The 18,223-nt window shown below is 38.6% G+C and overlaps 1 protein-coding gene across 4 annotated transcripts in view; it reads left to right on the top strand.

Annotated features, from left to right (window-relative positions):
* Positions 1 to 3,633: 3,633 nt before the first annotated feature.
* Positions 3,634 to 18,223, top strand: part of BRWD1 (bromodomain and WD repeat domain containing 1) — a 63,015-nt gene continuing 48,425 nt past the window's right edge. For 3 of the 4 annotated variants that reach the window (XM_062599025.1, XM_062599034.1, XM_062599015.1), the window contains exons 1-11: positions 3,634 to 3,822; positions 4,026 to 4,084; positions 4,341 to 4,370; positions 4,573 to 4,632; positions 7,954 to 8,104; positions 9,313 to 9,411; positions 9,950 to 10,110; positions 10,739 to 10,960; positions 13,456 to 13,556; positions 14,816 to 14,886; positions 15,813 to 15,913. In XM_062599025.1, coding sequence (XP_062455009.1) covers positions 3,756 to 3,822; positions 4,026 to 4,084; positions 4,341 to 4,370; positions 4,573 to 4,632; positions 7,954 to 8,104; positions 9,313 to 9,411; positions 9,950 to 10,110; positions 10,739 to 10,960; positions 13,456 to 13,556; positions 14,816 to 14,886; positions 15,813 to 15,913 — 1,122 coding nt within the window. In that variant the 5' untranslated portion in view covers positions 3,634 to 3,755. Of the gene's footprint in view, positions 3,823 to 4,025; positions 4,085 to 4,340; positions 4,371 to 4,572; positions 4,633 to 7,953; positions 8,105 to 9,312; positions 9,412 to 9,949; positions 10,111 to 10,738; positions 10,961 to 13,455; positions 13,557 to 14,815; positions 14,887 to 15,812; positions 15,914 to 16,033; positions 16,111 to 18,223 lie in introns of those variants that run through there. The other variant, XM_062599043.1, reaches the window with a different exon arrangement.

Genomic DNA, 18,223 nt, shown 5'->3' with positions numbered 1-18,223 from the left:
AGTTGCTTTCTTTTTTTTTTTTTTTTTAAAAAAAAAAGTTTCATTTCTAACTTATTTTCTCAAGTAATGCTTTCACTTGAGAAAACATTTTACCATTTTAACCTCTTAAATATTTAAGTAATGTTTTGTTTTACAATGTTTTACAAAAACTTTGAAACGGCTTTGCTTATAGTAAATGATTTCTTTCCCTGTCTCACTGACTCTCCTGCTGTTCCATTTTTCCTTACTTCTCTAGATGATGTCTTCCAACACTGCACCACGATATGCTTCTGGTCTCATTCTACCATAGGTGTGTTCCTAGCAGAACTCATCTGGCTTTAGCAGTAGCTTTGGCTTCATGTTCTGTGAGTCTATAAGGCTTGAACTGTAATTTTCTGCCACTTTTTCTTTCCCCTGTTACTTGTTACTTTATGTTACTTGTTGCTTTAACTTTAGTAGTAGCATGATGCTTAGCTGTGCATGCAGTATGTTTGCTTTCTTCGTATTTTTAGCAAGTCAAAAAACATCAGTTAAATGACCATCAGATTTGCAGGCAAGTATCCTGAAATAACCTCTTTTGCCTCCTATTTGAATGCATACATTCTATATGTGTTGAGTCTGTAATGGTGAGGTGCTGGCCTTCAACATCCTCTAACCTCTGTCATCCACTGTTTACTTGATCAGAGCTGTTGCCTAATACTTAATTTGTTGAAAAAATGTTATTTGTCGCTTTGTTGTGGAAGTGAATCAAATCAGTGAAAGCTTAGCCACTACAGGATAGAGAATGTTTAATACTGAAGGAAGAATGAACAGTGGTAGTAGAATAAGAGCACAGGAGCCCTAGATCTGCTTTTCAGTGCTCGGAGCCCACTATTGATGAAGTAAAGAATGAAGTGTACTTTCCCAAAGTACACACAATACGCCTAGTAAATAAGTAGGTGAACAACCTCTTAAATTATGAAATACAAATTGACTGTATGACCGGAGATTGATTCTGCAGTAGATGGAGGGGATGCCTTTCACAGCTCTAATGTCAGTCCCCAGAGCTCAATATATTCATGTAGAAATAGGCACGAAAGGATTCTCTTAGCCTCTAATGTAAAGATAACTGCTGCTTGGGCACCCTTTGAGAAGAAAAAAAAATGGCTGCTGTCAAAGAACCATTCTTTAGTCGTCATAAGCAGTCCACTCAGGAGAAAGAAATCCAATTCTAAGCCAAGCACATTGCACCCCATAAGGAATACAATTATATAAATGGCAGAGAATGCAGACTGTTGCCCTCATCCACATACCGTGCATGAAATGCCAACATGTAGCCATAAAAGACAACACTGGCTGCTGGGAAAATGAGGAGTTGTATGTATTGGCGCAAGATGTCAATCCTGCATGTGGACAATGAATTGGAAGGTATTTCGACTCATCTGGCAAGAATTTACATAGGCCTATTTTGGAGATAGCTTTCTATCTTGTAATGATATCAGATACGTATTTTCTATGTGAATAAGGAATGGAGTGACAGTTAATGACAATTTGCATATACAAAAATGCGAATCATCCATTTGGAAATACAGCATGAAGAGAATAAAACATGTTTCTGTAAGACTTTAGCGAATCACAAAAATGTATTTTGTGTACTGCTACCAGCTACTGTTCTGGTTAAGAGAATGCTATTTTATGCATGCTCATACTGCACCATTCTTCTGGACTTAATTTTTTAGTGTCAGCTAGATCACCACTCTTTATTTAAGACAAGAACACAGCTAGGATGCTAAAGTGCATCCAGCTTTAATTAATACTGATTTGCCTGGCAGTGAAATCTAGGGAGATGCAAGTGACCCTGAAGAATGATCTGTCTAAAACTTGGAGCAATGCACATGTTCCAGAGGACGACTGATCTCTTTGAAGGGGATATTTCAGTAAGAATTAAGCTTATTTTTTTTCTTGCATCCAAATTGTGATGCAGGAGTTTTTAACAGGCAATAGGTGGTGAAAAAGAGGAGGCTGGGGCAGCAGGACACACCTGGAAAAACTGCCTGTTCCTGGGCCTTCCCCAAATGTGTAAGAAAACTTTGTCAAAAACTGAGAGCGCATCTGAGGTAGTAAGATTAATACAGAAATATTTTTTACATTGATATGTAAAAATATTTTGCTTCAAAGGCTCTAAAAAATGCATACCAAACTACCACAGTTGGGGGAATGAAAAAGGGGAAGAAAAGGGACAGCTCCAGATTTAAAACACAATGAGAGTGCAGCCATTGCTCCATTCACATTAGCCTTTGTAGCAGGTAGAGGTAAGAAACAAGTTGTAAGGAGGAGAAAAAAAGCCACCATAAACAGGCCCCCAAAGCTGGTGTGTGGGGGGGCAGCTGGTGGGGAGGCTACTACCTCTTTGAAGAGAGGTGATAGGAGGCACTTAAGCAAAGCTGCCAGTTTTGGAAAGGAGATGCAAACTGATCCCTGCCTCCAAAGAGGGATGGGGAGGAAGCATTCCCCAAAGGGAAGCTAAGGTAACCCCAAGCATCATACATGTGCAACACTGATGGCAGCAGCGGTTGGAGGAACTGGCCTCCTCCCCATCAGTCCGGGCTGCGGCAGCGTGAAGCTAAATCTGCTTTAAGTAGTGCATAGGAGTGGTCTAAAGACAATTAATGGATCGTGGTGCAAAAACACCGTACTGGTAGCAGCAGGATTATGGCTCTGAGTGGCTGCTGAGAGCAGCCTCACAGAGCCGCTACTGTGTTCTTACATAACCAACGGGAACAGTACTCCCGCGGCAGGCCTTGAAAATACACTTGTTCTGCTGGTCAAGTTATTTCCAAACTACAGCAGTTCAGCAGAGCGAGCAGCCCTGTAGTACGGACGTTGTGGGGGCTAACGGCCAGCCAGGCAACGCGGGGGACTCTCGTAACATCGGGGTTCCACAGCCCGCAAGACCTGCACCACCTCCCCAGGCAAAGGATCACCCGGAGAAGGCCCGACTGCGCCGGGGCTCGGCCAAAGGCCGCGGCGGCCCGGGCAGAGGGGAGGGCGGCGGCGCCTTCGGCCCGCGCCTCCCCCCGCCGGGGTCGCGCGCCCCCCGCGCCCCCAACGGCCGCCGAACGGCCGCGCCGCTCGCGCCCCGCAGCCCCTGTGACGCCTCCCCGCCTCACAAAGCGACCCCGCCCACCGCCTGTCTCATCACCACCCGCCTCCCTCGCACAATCCCTCCGCGCCCGGGACGCCTCGGCCTCCCCGGGCGCTTTCTCCTCGCCTCTCTCTCGCCTGCGCCCCGCCGCCGCCCCCCGCCGCCGCCAGCGGCGCCCCGCGCCGCCCCTCTCCCCGCCGCCCCCAGCGCCCCTGTTGCCCGAGACGCGGACTACTTTTCCCTCCGCCCTCCCCGGGCTCGCCCGGCGCAGGTGGCGGTTCTCCGCGCCGTGGCAGGTCGCTCGGCGGCTATGGCGGCGGCGCCGCCGAGGCTGCGCTAGCGCCCGCGCAGGGGGAGGGGAGCCGGAGCGCGAGCGCGAGCGAGGCGTCCGGCGGGGGGCGCGGGCGGCTCGCTCCCGCGCACGGAAGGGGAGGGGGAGAGGGAAGGAGGGGGGGTGGCTGGCGGGGGGGGGGGAGGGGGGAGCGCGTGGGGGAGGGGCGGCGCTGACAGGGCTATGCCGAGCCGGGCCCTGCCCGCGCCAGACGCTGCCTGAGCCCTAATCCCTGCCTTGGCAGCAGCGGCCGCCGCGAGCAGCAGTTGTGCCGAGTGAGCGAGCGAACGAGCGAGCTCTAGCCGCCGGGCCGGGGCCGCCATGGCTGAGCCCTCGGCCTCTTCCAGCTCCGGCGGCGGCGGCGTGTCCCTGCCGCTCATTGAATCAGGTAAAAACCGCCGGGGCGCGAGCGGCCGCGGGCCGGAGCGAGAGAGCAACTGCCGGTGCCGCCGCTCCCTGCCGCCATCTTCCTCATCGTGATGATGAATTACAGTCACCTCGGGGGCTCCCCCGCCCCCCCGCTTTGCTCAGCCAGCCCCAGACTCATTCCCCCCCCCCCCCCCCTCGTCTCTCTCCCCGTGTCTCTTGCAGAGCTCTACTTCCTCATAGCTCGGTTCCTGGCCACTGGGCCCTGCAGGAGAGCACTGGAGGTGAGTACGGGGGCCCCGCACACTCACCTGGGTGCACGCTCTCGCATTTGGACCCCTTGGCTGCTGCAAAGCGGATTGAAGGGGAGGTGTGAACAGCCGGTCGTCCCCCCCGCCTCCCCCCTCCCCCTCCTCCTCCTCCTCCTCCTCCTCCTCCTCCTCCTCCCCAGCGCTCTTGCAGCAGCCGCGGCTTGAGAAGAAGCAAGAAGTTTGGTTGTCCCTAACTCTTGTGTATTTTTTTTTTCCCTTTCCCTTGCAGGTGCTGGTGCAGGAGCTGGAGCAGCACCAGGTCTGTGTGTGTGTGGACTCTCTGATGATTTCACCTCTCTTACTGGAGTCGGAAGTTTGCTTTTACTACATAAGTCATTCAAGTTTCTTCCACTCTCATGTCCCAGCTTCCCCCCCCACCCCCGCCAAAGCGCATTGTTTTGGATATGGTCTTTTCCTCCCTCCCCTTTAATCGCTCACTTTTTTTTTCTTTCTCGATTTAGTTACTTCCTAGAAGGTTGGATTGGGAAGGCAATGAGCATTATAGAAGTTTTGAAGAATTGGTGAGTTTTTTTTTTTTTTTTTAACTTTTGATTAAGATGATAACGTTGATGTTAGACCCTTTACTTTCAAAACTAGGCCCAGAACTTTAATTCCTTGCTCCATTCCGGGTCTAGTAAGACGTAGGAATTACTTTTTTTGGAAGGGCCTTTCATTTCTTTACATTAGACTAACAAAAACACAAGTGGTGTCTTAAATTGAGGATATTGTTTACATAGCAGAGGTGGAGCTTGGCATTGTGCATTGGTACTTGCTACTGCCTACATATAGGGAAGAACCAATCTGAAGCAAGGTTTCATTTCAGAGTTTCATGAGCAAGTTTGTTAAGCACGTTTTGATTTGACAGTATTTATTTTCTGGTTGGCTTCCTTCATCAACTCCCTTCAACAGATTAGGAAATGAAATCGCTGTTTCAGAAATCAAGGGTTGGCAGTTGTGGTGCCTGTGCTCTCTGGCTACTTGCTAGTTATAGCTTGGTCTCTAAATGATAGAAAGATGCAAGTGATCTCTCAGCAGCGTGGACTTGAGGACTTTTCCTACAGATACTAGCTGAACTAGATGTATTCCTTCACTTTGGGCTATCTTAGAATGGAAAGCTGTTTTTCTTTTCTTGACGTTTTATTTTGCTGCTTCTTAAGAACTGCAAAATATATTTGGCAATTGAATCTTGTGAAGTGATGGTTTCTGGTGGTATTTAGCAAGTTTGCCGATGTGCTAAATTGTCATTGTTCTTGATCTCTTCTTCTTTAAACAAAAGTTTGTTCTTGTAGCATCTGTGTGGGTTTGGGGGTCATTTGTTGTTGTTTTTTAAAAGCTTGAGGCATTCCAAGTTACCTGAGTTCTCTCTTACCTGTCAGCTTGCATATTGTTATAGTCACGTTGAGATGAGGAGATTTGAAAATCTTAAAATAGTGTTTGTGTAGAGGAGAAAAATAATTAAGAAAATGTTTTAAATAAAATTTCATTCTAAGTGCTGCTTAAAATGATAAACTGAATTCCATTTCTCTTACTTTTCACTTGTTGGTAACGTGTTGATATGGCAGATGAGTTTTTAAATTAATGCTTTCAGTTAGTAGATGAAAAGCCAAGTCTTGCTAAATGAGAATACAAGAACTCAAGAATTCTTTCAAGTTGACTTGAATTTAGTAAACGTAACAGTGGTATTAAGTTTTAAAGATTTTGGTGGGGGTTTTTTTTTGTTTGTTTTGTTTTGTTTTAGACCCTAGTTCTTCTGGAAAACAGTGACATTGTCAGGAGATGTTGTGATTCTTCTGACTATAATGCAGGCTTTTTTCTATGTTTGTGTATAATGTTGTCAGATGAAGTCTGACATGTGTCTCTTCTCCCTCTTTTTCCAGCATCATTTGAAAGAAATACCTGTATATGATGCTAGTGTTTTAGAATATTCATAATTTGTCTTCTAAAGATTATTTTTTTTCTACTTTTGAGAGGCTTTGGGAACTTCTTGTCCAGCTGCTCTCACTTTTTTGTTCAATTTACCAAGACTGATAACAAGTACAATCATGTGGTGCAATTATTTCTTATTGTTCATATCAGAATTGAAGCATGAGTTTAAAATAATTGTTCCTTCTAAAAATCTTAGTGAAATTATTTAAAAAGAGTTGTTAGGTTTTATAAATATGCTGCCATCAAGGACTGCATTTGGAATGTATTTCCTGATGATGGTACGCAAACAAAATGGTTTATAATGCTTGATGTTGCATACGCTGAACTTTATGTCCTGCATATCTTGGCCAGTGCTACAGTAGACCAATTCAAGTAGCAAACTTTTTATAAAGAAATGATGAAAAAATACAATCTTTAGACTATTATGAAGTATACTTTCTCATACTTCATCAACTTAAACATCTACTCATCTGATTTATTTGGATATGTTTGACTCTGTAGCAGTATTAACTGTTTTACTGTTGTAACAAAAAAAAATAATCTCTGTGCAACCCATAAGCTAGTACATTACTTGGTTTTCAAACTTGCATTTTTACTGTTCAAACAAGTATTAAATTCTGCATTAAATTATACTATTCTCAATATTCAGTGTTTTTAAACCATTTTGGCTAGAGAAGAATATAAATTGTCCTTGAGCTTTTAAGGTCCTGAGTAATCATCGAAAGTTTTACTTAGTATACTGGTATAAACTGTAACCTATGGACATTTGGACAGCTTGTTGGACAAATCTTACTTGACAACATACAGAATTCTTATTCCTACTATTATGATTGTGAGATTGGCCTAATCAGGAATTTATTTGTTTAAATTCAATCAGTACACTGACGGAATAGCATCATAAACACGAGCTTGTTCTGCCTGTGTTCCATACTTGATGGACAAAGGGGTCCTGCACCTGCATTGCTGCAACCTGTCTCTCCTAGATGCTTTGGCTGAGTAACTTATTTGCTAATGTAGCAGTATGGCTTCTGGGTCAAACCAACTTACACATGGCCAGATCAGGCAGTTTGATAAGCATGGGTCTGCTTCTACCTGCTTGATCCAGACCTGAGTAGTTTAAATCTATGCTGCTGCTCTGTTTTACTTAAGTCTGTGTGAGCTCTACTTTGTGTATTTGAATTCTCCCTTACTGTGTTTGATAGTGTAGTTAGAGAAGAATTTTTCCATCAAATGTCCGGAAAGGAAGACACTGAGGAATAAAACACGTGGTTTTGATGGAGACATCTGAGTGTGGTTTTTTTATTATTATTATTTATGTGGAGACTGTTACATGTAGAAATTATGGAATCCTTCCTGAATGGACAGATAACTGTCTTAATCCCATTGATTTAAGGAAGTAGGGTAGTCTTTTCCTATGTAGTAGTGATTCTTCAAGGAAACTGTTTCTGAAGGAATTGTATACTTATTCAAACCTATTAGATTGCAGCTTACTGAAAAAGTAATGGGCAACTGAAGTACTAGTTGCATAGATTCTTATACTTGATTACAGCAGAATTTTTCATGATTTTGAGTTATGAGAGCATGATTACTTATTTTACTTTTTTTAATTAAAGAAAAAAATTGAGTACATTGGGCAAAGACTGATTGTAGCGTGCCATTCAGAAATGGATACCATATGTGTGAATACTGCAGATTTTCAGTAGTAAAATGCTGATGTGCAATAAGCAATTTTAATACAGCATTTCCATTGTTGGAGTGTGTTCACTAGATAAAACTCTTTATATAGAGTTGATTTTGGTCTGTAAGTTGGATTTAGGTATATTACACATGTTTAAATATTAGTATAATATTGATGCTTTTAGGCTCATCTGTTCTGAATATAACATATATGTGTTTAAAAATTAAATTTCTATCAGGTGCTATCCAACAAACATGTGGCTCCAGATCATTTGTTACAAATTTGCAAGCGTATTGGCCCTATACTGGATAAGGAGATTCCACCCAGCATTTCGAGAGTGAATTCCTTACTTGGTGCAGGAAGACAGTCATTATTACGTACAGCAAAAGGTATGAATTGTTTATTATTTGAAATGGGTATGATACATTTCAATAACTATGTGATAAAGACTTTTGGAATATTGAATGGCAGTGAGCTTTCACTGAAAGTGGCCCCCACTACTTCTCTACTATCTTTAATCAACAAAGATACTAGTGTCTGTATTTTAATAGTATAACTCTGTATTGATTCTTGTGAATGTGAGGTCTTAAGGTATATAACCAAAATTGTTGTTACTGTGAGTGCTGAAGCCTTTTTAGTATTTCTGCAATATAATGAACCTTTAGGATAAAAGTGCTACTTTTCTGACATCTCCTGATACTCCCAATAATCTCATATCAGCCTTTTTTTTTTTTTTTTTTGAATGGGGTAGCTGTTTATTCGATGCAAACGGCAGACAGTAGCACCAGTTTTATGATTTTTTTTTTTTTTTGGTTAAGGCTGATGGCATCATAATTAGGATATATGAATTATGTATTTATGCAGAAACAGCCTTTGTCCATAATCTAAGGTGAATGGCTACAAATTTGTAGGCATATAATTTGTTATTTGATATCCACTGAAGAAACTTTAGCTTTAGAATTTGCTTTTCATTGATTTTTATGTGTTTATATGAAGTTCTATTGAGTAGCTGTATGCCATGAGAACACTGGTTTAGTGGATACTACTTTCTTTTTTTTCCCTCTTTGGAGTTGGGAGGCGATTCCAATTATTTGTCCTGTCTGTTTGAAAAGATGCACACTGAATGATGCAATGACTGTGATGTCCACAAATTCAGACTTGCAATCATTTCAGCATGAGTTTGTCAAAATAAATTTCCATGAGGAGAATTTTTTTCTTAATAGGTGACCTTAAATAAGTCTTAAATCTTTCACAGATACTTTGCGCTGAGAATGAGTATGAAAATTTCAGTTGAAAAGTTGGTTTTGAATTACCTGAATTGTTGAGGTATTGCTATTTAGGAATAGTTTCAAAGATTTTTTTGTTACTATATTAAATGGGTAAAAATGCTTTTCACTACCTACCCCTCTCCTCTCTTCCCTCCACCCCATGCAATTGTTTGAGAAAAGTTTGGGGGCTTGTGAGATTCTGATTTTTTTCAGTTGTTACGTTCTCATACGCAGCATTGAAACTTTGTCAAGTATCTTTGTTCCTGCATTTTGGAACAGTAACTTGCTTGGCATTTTTAAAATGTACTTACGACTAACTGATTTCAAAGATTGCAGGAGCACTGTTTGGAAAGGCTCTGCTTTTGCTGCTCTTCATAGAGGAAGACCTCCTGAAATTCCTGTAAACTATGGCATGCCACCGAATCTTGGTGAGTATATAACGTGTACCTTGGCACTGATCTTACCTATGTCACTGATAATTGCATCTCAGAACTTGGTCTGGAGCCTTGTCTGGAGAACTCCATGTGAATTTGGTGGCATTATGCATGATTATGAAAGTCTGCTTACTGCATTAGTGACGTACTAGCCTCTAGATTGCATCTTTTTCTTTTACCAAGCCTGTGTGCTAAGTGTATAAACGTACAAGAAATAAATATCAGTGGCCTTTGAATAGAAGGACTCTTGTATGATTTAATGTATAGAAGGCCATGAGGAAATAAAGACAGCATTTTCCGCATCATGTTTACAGAAGGATGTTTTGGTTGGAGCAAGTTTAAAATACTGTCCTGCTTTTATATGTACAAAAATTACGAGTTTTAAAAAAGCCTGATTATCTCTATGAAATCTGAAAGTGACTTTTAGTAAATCTGTAAGTAATATATTACAGGAAGTTAGATGAAACAATGATTTATAATATACTTGTTTTACACAACATTGTGTTCATTCTTTGATCTCTTTGTGTTCTAGTGGAAGTATATCGAGCAAAACATCTAACTGGATATGCAAAGTTTGGTACTTCATTTCCAGGAAGTATGTATCAACATATAAAGATGCACAGACGGATTCTTGGCCATCTTTCTGCTGTATATTGTGTTGCATTCGATAGGACTGGACATAGAATATTTACTGTGAGTTGATAAATTAAATATGAAAATACTTGTAGCTGGATACAGGGAAAGGAACTTCAAAATGCACATTATTGGTATCCACCTGTGAAAGGTTTTGTAGCATAAAGTGTTAAAGTGTAGCTGATTAGCTCTATCACAATGCTTAAGCAAAACGATTTGATGTATTTAAAGGTGAGAAATGTGGGATACTGTTGTACTTGATAATTGTCGTTGATTTAGGAATTTTCTGCAGTGATGTGCTTCTATGTTCAATATGTCACATTCTTTATGAAGTAGTAGAGGAGAGGTTGCTTTTATTGCAGAGTGCTTTTATTTAGCTGCCAGTCCTGTAAGGAACTCTGCCGAATTTTATCCAGTTTTTCTGCATTATATGGTGTAGATTTGTGGTGATTGTAGTGTGATCCTGAACCACAATTGAACATTTCTTTTTATTATGGGTCATATGATTTACTTTCTGTCAGCTTAAATAACATGCATAGTTTTAAATAGATACGTCATTTGCCAAGCTTTGAAAAAAACAAAACAAAACAAAAAAAACCCCCATAGTGGGTTCTCTAAAGGAAACTTGGACTGTGGTATCCTGAATGTTTTATGAACTCTTTGCTGAGTTTAACACTTTTCTCTTTAGGGCTCAGACGACTGCTTGGTAAAAATCTGGTCAACTCATAATGGTCGATTATTTGCCACTTTACGAGGACATTCAGCAGAGATTTCAGATATGGCTGTCAATTATGAAAACACTATGATTGCAGCTGGAAGTTGTGATAAAGTGATCAGAGTGTGGTGTCTCAGAACTTGTGCACCAGTTGCTGTCCTCCATGGACACACCGGGTCCATTACCTCATTGCAGGTATGTTTTGAATTAATACTTTTATCTTGGAGTCATGAGATATTTTATGTACTATTGGAGGTTATATTAAGCAGATGGTACTTACTTTCTTCATATGTAGCAAATGAGATTAAAAGAAGAAATCAAAAAATACTTTTAAAAAAGTCTTCAGAACTGTTAATGTATGTGCACAACAGTATTTCTGTCAGAATAAGTACTTTAAGTTCCGTAAATAAAAATCAGAACTTGCAGAAAATACAAAAATGATAAATAAGCATGGAAGGAGCGGTCTATAGTGAAGTACATAGTATAGTACAGATGGTGAGACTTTTAACTCTGACTTAGTCTCTGCTTTTGGTGTTTTGAACCCCTCCCACTGTTCTATGGTTTTTCTCATTTCTAACTAAATAGCACTAGCACAGCAATGTACTGTGAGGTCAGCCGGACTATTAAATAGTGGGTGTTAAAGAAAACTCTTGTGTGTAACTTAAATGTTACAAAGTTACCTTGGTCTTAAGGTGGATACCTGTAATTTGTTTTTAAGAGCTTCAGTATACTGAAATGTGAAGAATGGAGGTGCATTGTTAGAAGCAGCCAATCTATGAAACTCAAAAATCATCATTTCACTGACAGTATGGAGTGGAAGGTTTGAACATGCTTGATTAAAAACCATAGAAAACATGAAATAATCTGGGTGAAAAAAGATGTTGTTGCACCCAATTTAGAAAGTTAAGAGCCAATTTTAAATAGAGAGATGGGACACCCTCAGGTTAGCTGGCTGTCATGCTGGTAGGGAAATAACTAATTTTCTTGGTTGCTTACTGAAGTTGAAAAACAGTTGCATGAAAGCTCTAGATAAATAGTGCCTTCTATCTATATGCTATAACTTCTTGAAAATGAAAACAAGTTCTTTGGTTTTTGTTTATGGAGAAAAGTACTTCGTGGTTGGTGTTACGAAGTTAAGTCGCTTTGTAAACGTGCGTTTTACTACTTGATGTTCAGATGCAAGGAATTGATACTCTGTTTTCTGTGAGGGCTGGTATATGAATAGCAAGTAATTGTCATTGTTGTATCGCAGGTTTTCAGATGACTTAATTTTTGTGTCACTATCTGCATGTATGTAAGATCAAAATATTTAAATGCAGGCTCCAAAAGTGAAAAATGATAGAAGAAACTTCTTTATAGAAAAGGTTTCTTGCCTTCCCCAAACTCCTGAATAGTTGATTGAAGATAATGAAAGGAATTCTTTTTCCCTTTAAAGAAAAAAAGAAAAAGATGACAGTACTGAACTCAAGAAGTTTTAACCTTTAATTTCAGAGAAACTACTGAGAAACATGTCAAAAATTAGTCAAGATATTTTTTTCTTAAGAGAAAATTGTACTTTGATAGTTGCTCAGAAACAGCTATCTAATTTTGAGCTTTTGGAACTGTAGAGAATTTCTGGGTAATGTTGCGCCTTCCAGTTTATTGTTGGAGATACTATGTGGTGGCCTAAGTGGGTTAGTGTTCTGATACAGTGTATCGGTTCTTACAGCTTCTGCCTTATGGGTATGTATTTTAATCTCAAAAGTGTAAGTTACTTCAAAAGTGCAAACATGTTTGGCATACTATGCTATGTATTTAAATTAGAAAGTGTTGTGATATTACTGTATGTCTTTGATAGTCCTTTGGATTCAGTCCTTTGTAATTCCTTGGTTAACAAATCAACTAGCAGCTTATTATCCAGACTTGCTATGTTTTCCACTGAGACAAACAGGCTTATACTTAGAGGGGTGAAGAGTGGCTTCCTGCAATTGTGCAATTTAATACAAATTTTTTCTTTTATGCAGTTCTTTTCTCAAAAACTGCTTGCAAGAGTATTCTTCATACTTGCAAAATTTGTTTTGGTATCTGTTCCTTTGCTGGCAAAAAAAAAAAAAAAAAAAAAAAATCTTTAAGTGTGGAGGAGGATTTGTCTTTGTAGCCCTTAGATATTTCCATTATAGCCTTATTAAGGTTTATGGCTGACTGAGGTGGTAGCAGTAGTAGTAGTAGAACAGCAGCTTGATAACCTTGTGTCCTCTGTAGTTTTCTGAGAGAGTAGTTCTGTGAATAGCAAGCAATCAATGTCTTAAGCATGTGTGAGGAATTCGTATAAATTAGTATTTGATGCTAGGTTATACTTTTCCAAACTACCTCATAACTGATGCTCTGTACAATTAAAGAACATTAGAAAGTGAAGGAAGTTTCACTAGACACGCTTAAGTTTTTTTTTTCTTTATGCTCTGTTATACTTGTTATTTCATTCATTGACAGTTTTCAGTGAATGTTGCTTATGAAGGTAAGACTTAAAAAAAACCAAAGCAAGTGAAAGTATTTGATGTTTCTCAGCAACTGCTTTTAACTGTTTTAATGACGGTGTTCAAAATAATTCCAGATTTGATGTTAACATTTTTATAAGATCCTACACAGATTTTTAAATACCTCTTTATGCATGTGGTTGATTTTACTTACTTTTTTTTCCCCCTAATATTTAGTTTAGTCCAATGGCTAAAGGATCCATGCGATACATGGTCTCTACTGGTGCAGATGGAACTGTTTGCTTTTGGCAATGGGATACAGATTCCATGAAATTCAAGTATGTAACTGGATTGTTAGTTAACTCTTTCTGTGCCATAATCTTCTTGATTGAAGTAAGCTGAATATTTGGGGAATGATCTAACTTAAAAAAAAAAAAAAAAACACGTAATAACTGGGGACATAATTCTAATATGGAATTATTTTTAAGCAGCATCATTAAATATAGTGTTCTCAAAACAATGCTGCTTGATTATAAATAATTCATTTTATATTAGAACAAATTTTTTGAGAATTTCAGTAGTTTAGAGGGCAGGAGATTATTTTATTTTTAATTTGCACGTGATTTTAAAATTAGTAAAATGGCAACAAAACCTTAAGAGAGACTGTTTCATCTGAAGAACTTTTAGAGATATATGTTACAGGAGGAGAATATTTAAATTGTGTTCTTAATTACTCTCCTTTAAGAAATTAATCTAGAGCACTGTATGAGATACAAGTATTGTTTAAATAGGTTGATGTGGACTTAATTATCAGTAGTTTTCTGTACAAAATCATCACAATTTGAATTTCTGATATTTATTACATAGATGAGAAGTCGTTCTCCTACTTACCAAAGAAAATGTTTAGAATTTTAGTAGAAAACGCTTGCATTGAAAACCAGAGAAGTAACGAACAGAAACCTACAATGTTTTTAAGTGGCACAGTGTGTGCTGGATTTTCTCCATAGTGTAGTTCTTATCCTTATGTAGCTACTTTATATGAGATTCTAGTACATACTCTTCCAGCTGAGCTGACATCATTTGCAGAACAGGAAACCAGTCTTTTAAATCACCATTTGCACAGTGTTCTAAAACATGTATTTAACTTTCTGCACTGTAAAATTTTACAAATTTCCAAAGCATTCTGTAATATGCTATTCATTAGACTTTATTTACTGTACCATTGGAGTTTTACAATGTGAGGACACTAATTCTGTACTTGTGGATATGTTATGGAGGTGGTAAATCATATTGAAGGATGAAAGAGACGCGTTCTTTTAAGTGTCATATTATCCTTGCTAGGTAATAGCAGCTTATGACTTTTTCTGCAAAATGCTGGGTATGTGAGCTTTAAATATTGCTTGTGTATGCATAGACACTCACTTTGAAAAGAAGTAAACTTACATCTTGTATGGGAAAGACAAATGGAACAGATGTTACTGTATGTATTTAAGAAGTAGCTGTTACGTAAATGTGTTTGAATATTTACGTTCTGAAAGGTTGATAAAAGCTAAGTTTTGCATGGCATGTCCTGTTTCAAGCAACTTCTCTTTTTAAGCAATCGGCCAGTGAAATTCACAGAGAAACCTAGACCAGGGGTTCAGATGCTTTGTTCGTCATTCAGTGTAGGTAAGTCATATTCGGATTGATTTTTTTTTTTTTTTAAAAAAAAAAAGAAGCATTGGTATTTCTCTTTACCCATGAATAGTCTATATAACAGTCTGGTTATAGCAAATTAAAAATATACAGAAAACAGCCAGTGTATATTATGTAATTGTATATATGTGAGTTGTTAGCTTATGACAACTTTAAGATAATGTGACTTGCCTTACTTTACTGTGAAAGATGGCTAAATTAAGTGATACTATTTTCCATTTGCCATTGGCTGTTTACAGGGGTAAAAGCCACCTGATGCTTGTTTACTTTTCAGCCCTCTTTACTGGATTTCTATATTTGTTTAACTCCTTAGTATAATATTATGGCTTTCCTTAGCGTAACATTTAGGGTTTCCCAAAATTTATTCTCTAAAATATAGTCAACAGGAGTGGCAGTGGTTACCAAAAATAGTTCCCAATTCTATGCCAGGCTGTATACAGGAGTGGTCATAAAGATGCCTTCTTACTGCAAAATCTATAAATGAATCTATAAATATGTCTGGTTTTTTTTTTGAGGTGATTTGCCTGCCACAATTAACATGTAAAAGTAAAAGGATCGTGTAGATGATGATGACTAGTCCTATTCTCTGTAATTGCTCCTGTGTGTAATTAATAACGTTAAGTGTTTCAGCATTCCCCTAATTGTGTATTTTTATATCTTTGTAACATTGAATGCAACTATGCAATTGCATGGTTAGTATGTTAACTGATGCATTTTTAGTATGTTTTGTATGTCTGAGAAAGTTTTGGGGAAGGAGAGGAGGGGATTTCATTCCACATCCGTGTAGCAGTGGAAGACTTTAAGACAGTCTTCAGACTTTCTTTTGTCTAGGTATCTGAGAAATGTTGATGATCTGTTTTAATTTCTTATGTATTAGCTTAATTATGCTTGATTTTTAGGTGGTATGTTCTTAGCGACTGGCAGTACTGACCATGTTATCAGGATGTATTTTTTTGGCTCTGAAGCACCTGAGAAAATTGCTGAGTTGGAAAGTCATGCTGTAAGTAAGACTGTTAACTCCAGTAATTAGTCAATCAAAGTAGTGTTAAAGTTGCAAGCTACCATGATTAAAGGATTTGTAATAATGTTATTTTATTGAATATTTTTAAAACTTGTACAGAATTTCAGCCAGTAGCCTCAAAATACTTCTTGACCGTTTTCATGGATGGAAGATACTGAGGACATTTAGAATTACACCGTTCTTAACTTGATAATATATACCTCTAAATTTAAGCATGTGACTTGCACAGTTGCTTTGATCTATGTAATAAGTGCATGTAGCACATACAGCTATTTGTTACATAATGTATGCAGGAAGTATATGTTCCGAGCAGATGGATTTTATTAATCAGGTGTTTTCATTTTGACGCTTTCTATGTTAAATCTTTAAATAAGAATTGAACTTACGGAATTGTACTTCTGTTCGTCTTGGCCTGTATTGAAAGTGTTCAGATAGTTGACAGCGCAAGCTACTTGGTACTTCCTTAGTAATAAGTCAGCTTGCTGGTTTAGTTTCATTCTCCCATATGCATTGTGTAATATGTGGTATCTCTCTTTACTTGCTCTCTTGATATAACTGATAACTGTTAGGAAGATAACTTTCTAGTTGAACTGCTGTCATCTTTGGGTTTTGTACTTTAGTATAGCAGATTGTATTTTTAAAATAAACTTGGCTTATATTCATGTGCTGAAGGTTGTCACAGTCTTTAGGGGTGATGTTAACACATTTTATACGTTCAGAGCAGTACGGTGAATCTTCCTATGAATAGGATCTGGGGCCTTATGTTTGCGTAATTTCATGTTTTGTTTGTTTGTTTTCCCCCTCATCACTTATCAATTTAACTTTATCTCCTTATCTTGTCAACTCAACTTTTCTTACTGCTATATTTGGTAATGTGATCTAATCTTGTTCTGAATTGTAATTTTAATCATCTAGTGAAACAGTTCTCTGCCCTCTCTGTTTATTAACATCAGAGAACTTAAGCCAGGAAGGATACTCTTTCTTAATTTGCTATACTATGCAAGATTTCGTTGAGTGGTACAGTAGAGTATGAAGGTGATATAGGTGTAAGTAAGGGTCACATAAGGATACAGAAAACTGACACAAACATCATACCTCACATTTAGGTATGGTGTAATGACAAAATTTAAGTTTTAAGACTCTGTTCATCCATCACCTAGGAAATAACTCTTTTGATATAGTGAATCTGGCTGTATGGCTTCTGAATAGATGGCCAGCCAGATAAACTTATGATTTCTAAATTTGTAATTTTAAAGGTAGCTATGTTATGTTAGGGAGACATGTATAGTGAAGAGTGGTGTTTGTGCTTTCAAATGAAAAATCAAAGCACATAAAGTTCCTTTTTGTAGGGGTCTCAGGTTACTGGATAACAAAGCTTATGTCTGTTACTATTACTGTGGTGGTTTGGGGTGGTGATTCCATATATGGTATGTAAAGGCAGTTTTTCCACCAGGTGGGAAGTGGAAAGTATTTAACACAAGACTGCTTAAAGTTCCTCAAAATTTTGCATTGTTAGGTTTTCTTTGTGTTATTGTACAGGGGCTGTCAGAACTCTCCTCGCCCCTTTGTAGCTTTATTACGGAGAATATAAGGAGGAACTTCTTCACTGTGAGAGTGACGGAGCACTGGAACAGGTTGCCCAGAAAGTTGATGGAGTCTCCATCCTTGGAGATATTCAAAGCCTGCCTGAATGCAGCCCTGTCTAACATGCCCTAGGTGACCGTGCTCGAGCAGGGAGGTTGGACTAGATGATCTCCAGAGGTCCCTTCCAACCTCAACCATTTTGTGATTTTGTAACTTAAATATAAGTGACTCCTTAAAGCTCTTTCAAGGGCAGCTCTTCAAAACCTCATTTTGTTTCTTAATTTTGTTTGCCTTAATACATTTTTCTCTAATACTTTATCTCACACTAAGTATTCATGTTATAGAATGTGTATTGATTAAGCCATATCACTGTCTATAGAGAAGACTTTCAGCGCCACTGGATAATCCGAGTATGCTGTCTACTTTTCCTGTTTTTTTTTTTTTTTTCTTTTTTTTTTCCACTGGGCCAAAAACCAAATAACTAATTGTGTATTTGTGGGCTGTATAAGTAGGAGTAGGAGAAGCAGATTCTTCTAGGGTATAATTGACTTAGAATATTGGAAGTACACATTCAATTCAATCTTAAAAAGTAGTTAATTGCCAAGTTATTAGTAAAACAGTTGTTTCATCTGTTAGGACTTCATATTCAAGTGGAACATTGTTTAAAACTTACATTTCAATTTTGTCATTAAAAGGTTAGTGAAT

This window comes from Rhea pennata, chromosome 1 (genome assembly GCF_028389875.1).
Source record: "Rhea pennata isolate bPtePen1 chromosome 1, bPtePen1.pri, whole genome shotgun sequence".
NCBI classification, from domain to species: domain Eukaryota; kingdom Metazoa; phylum Chordata; class Aves; order Rheiformes; family Rheidae; genus Rhea; species Rhea pennata.
This window is presented reverse-complemented; position numbering and strand designations above follow the sequence as displayed.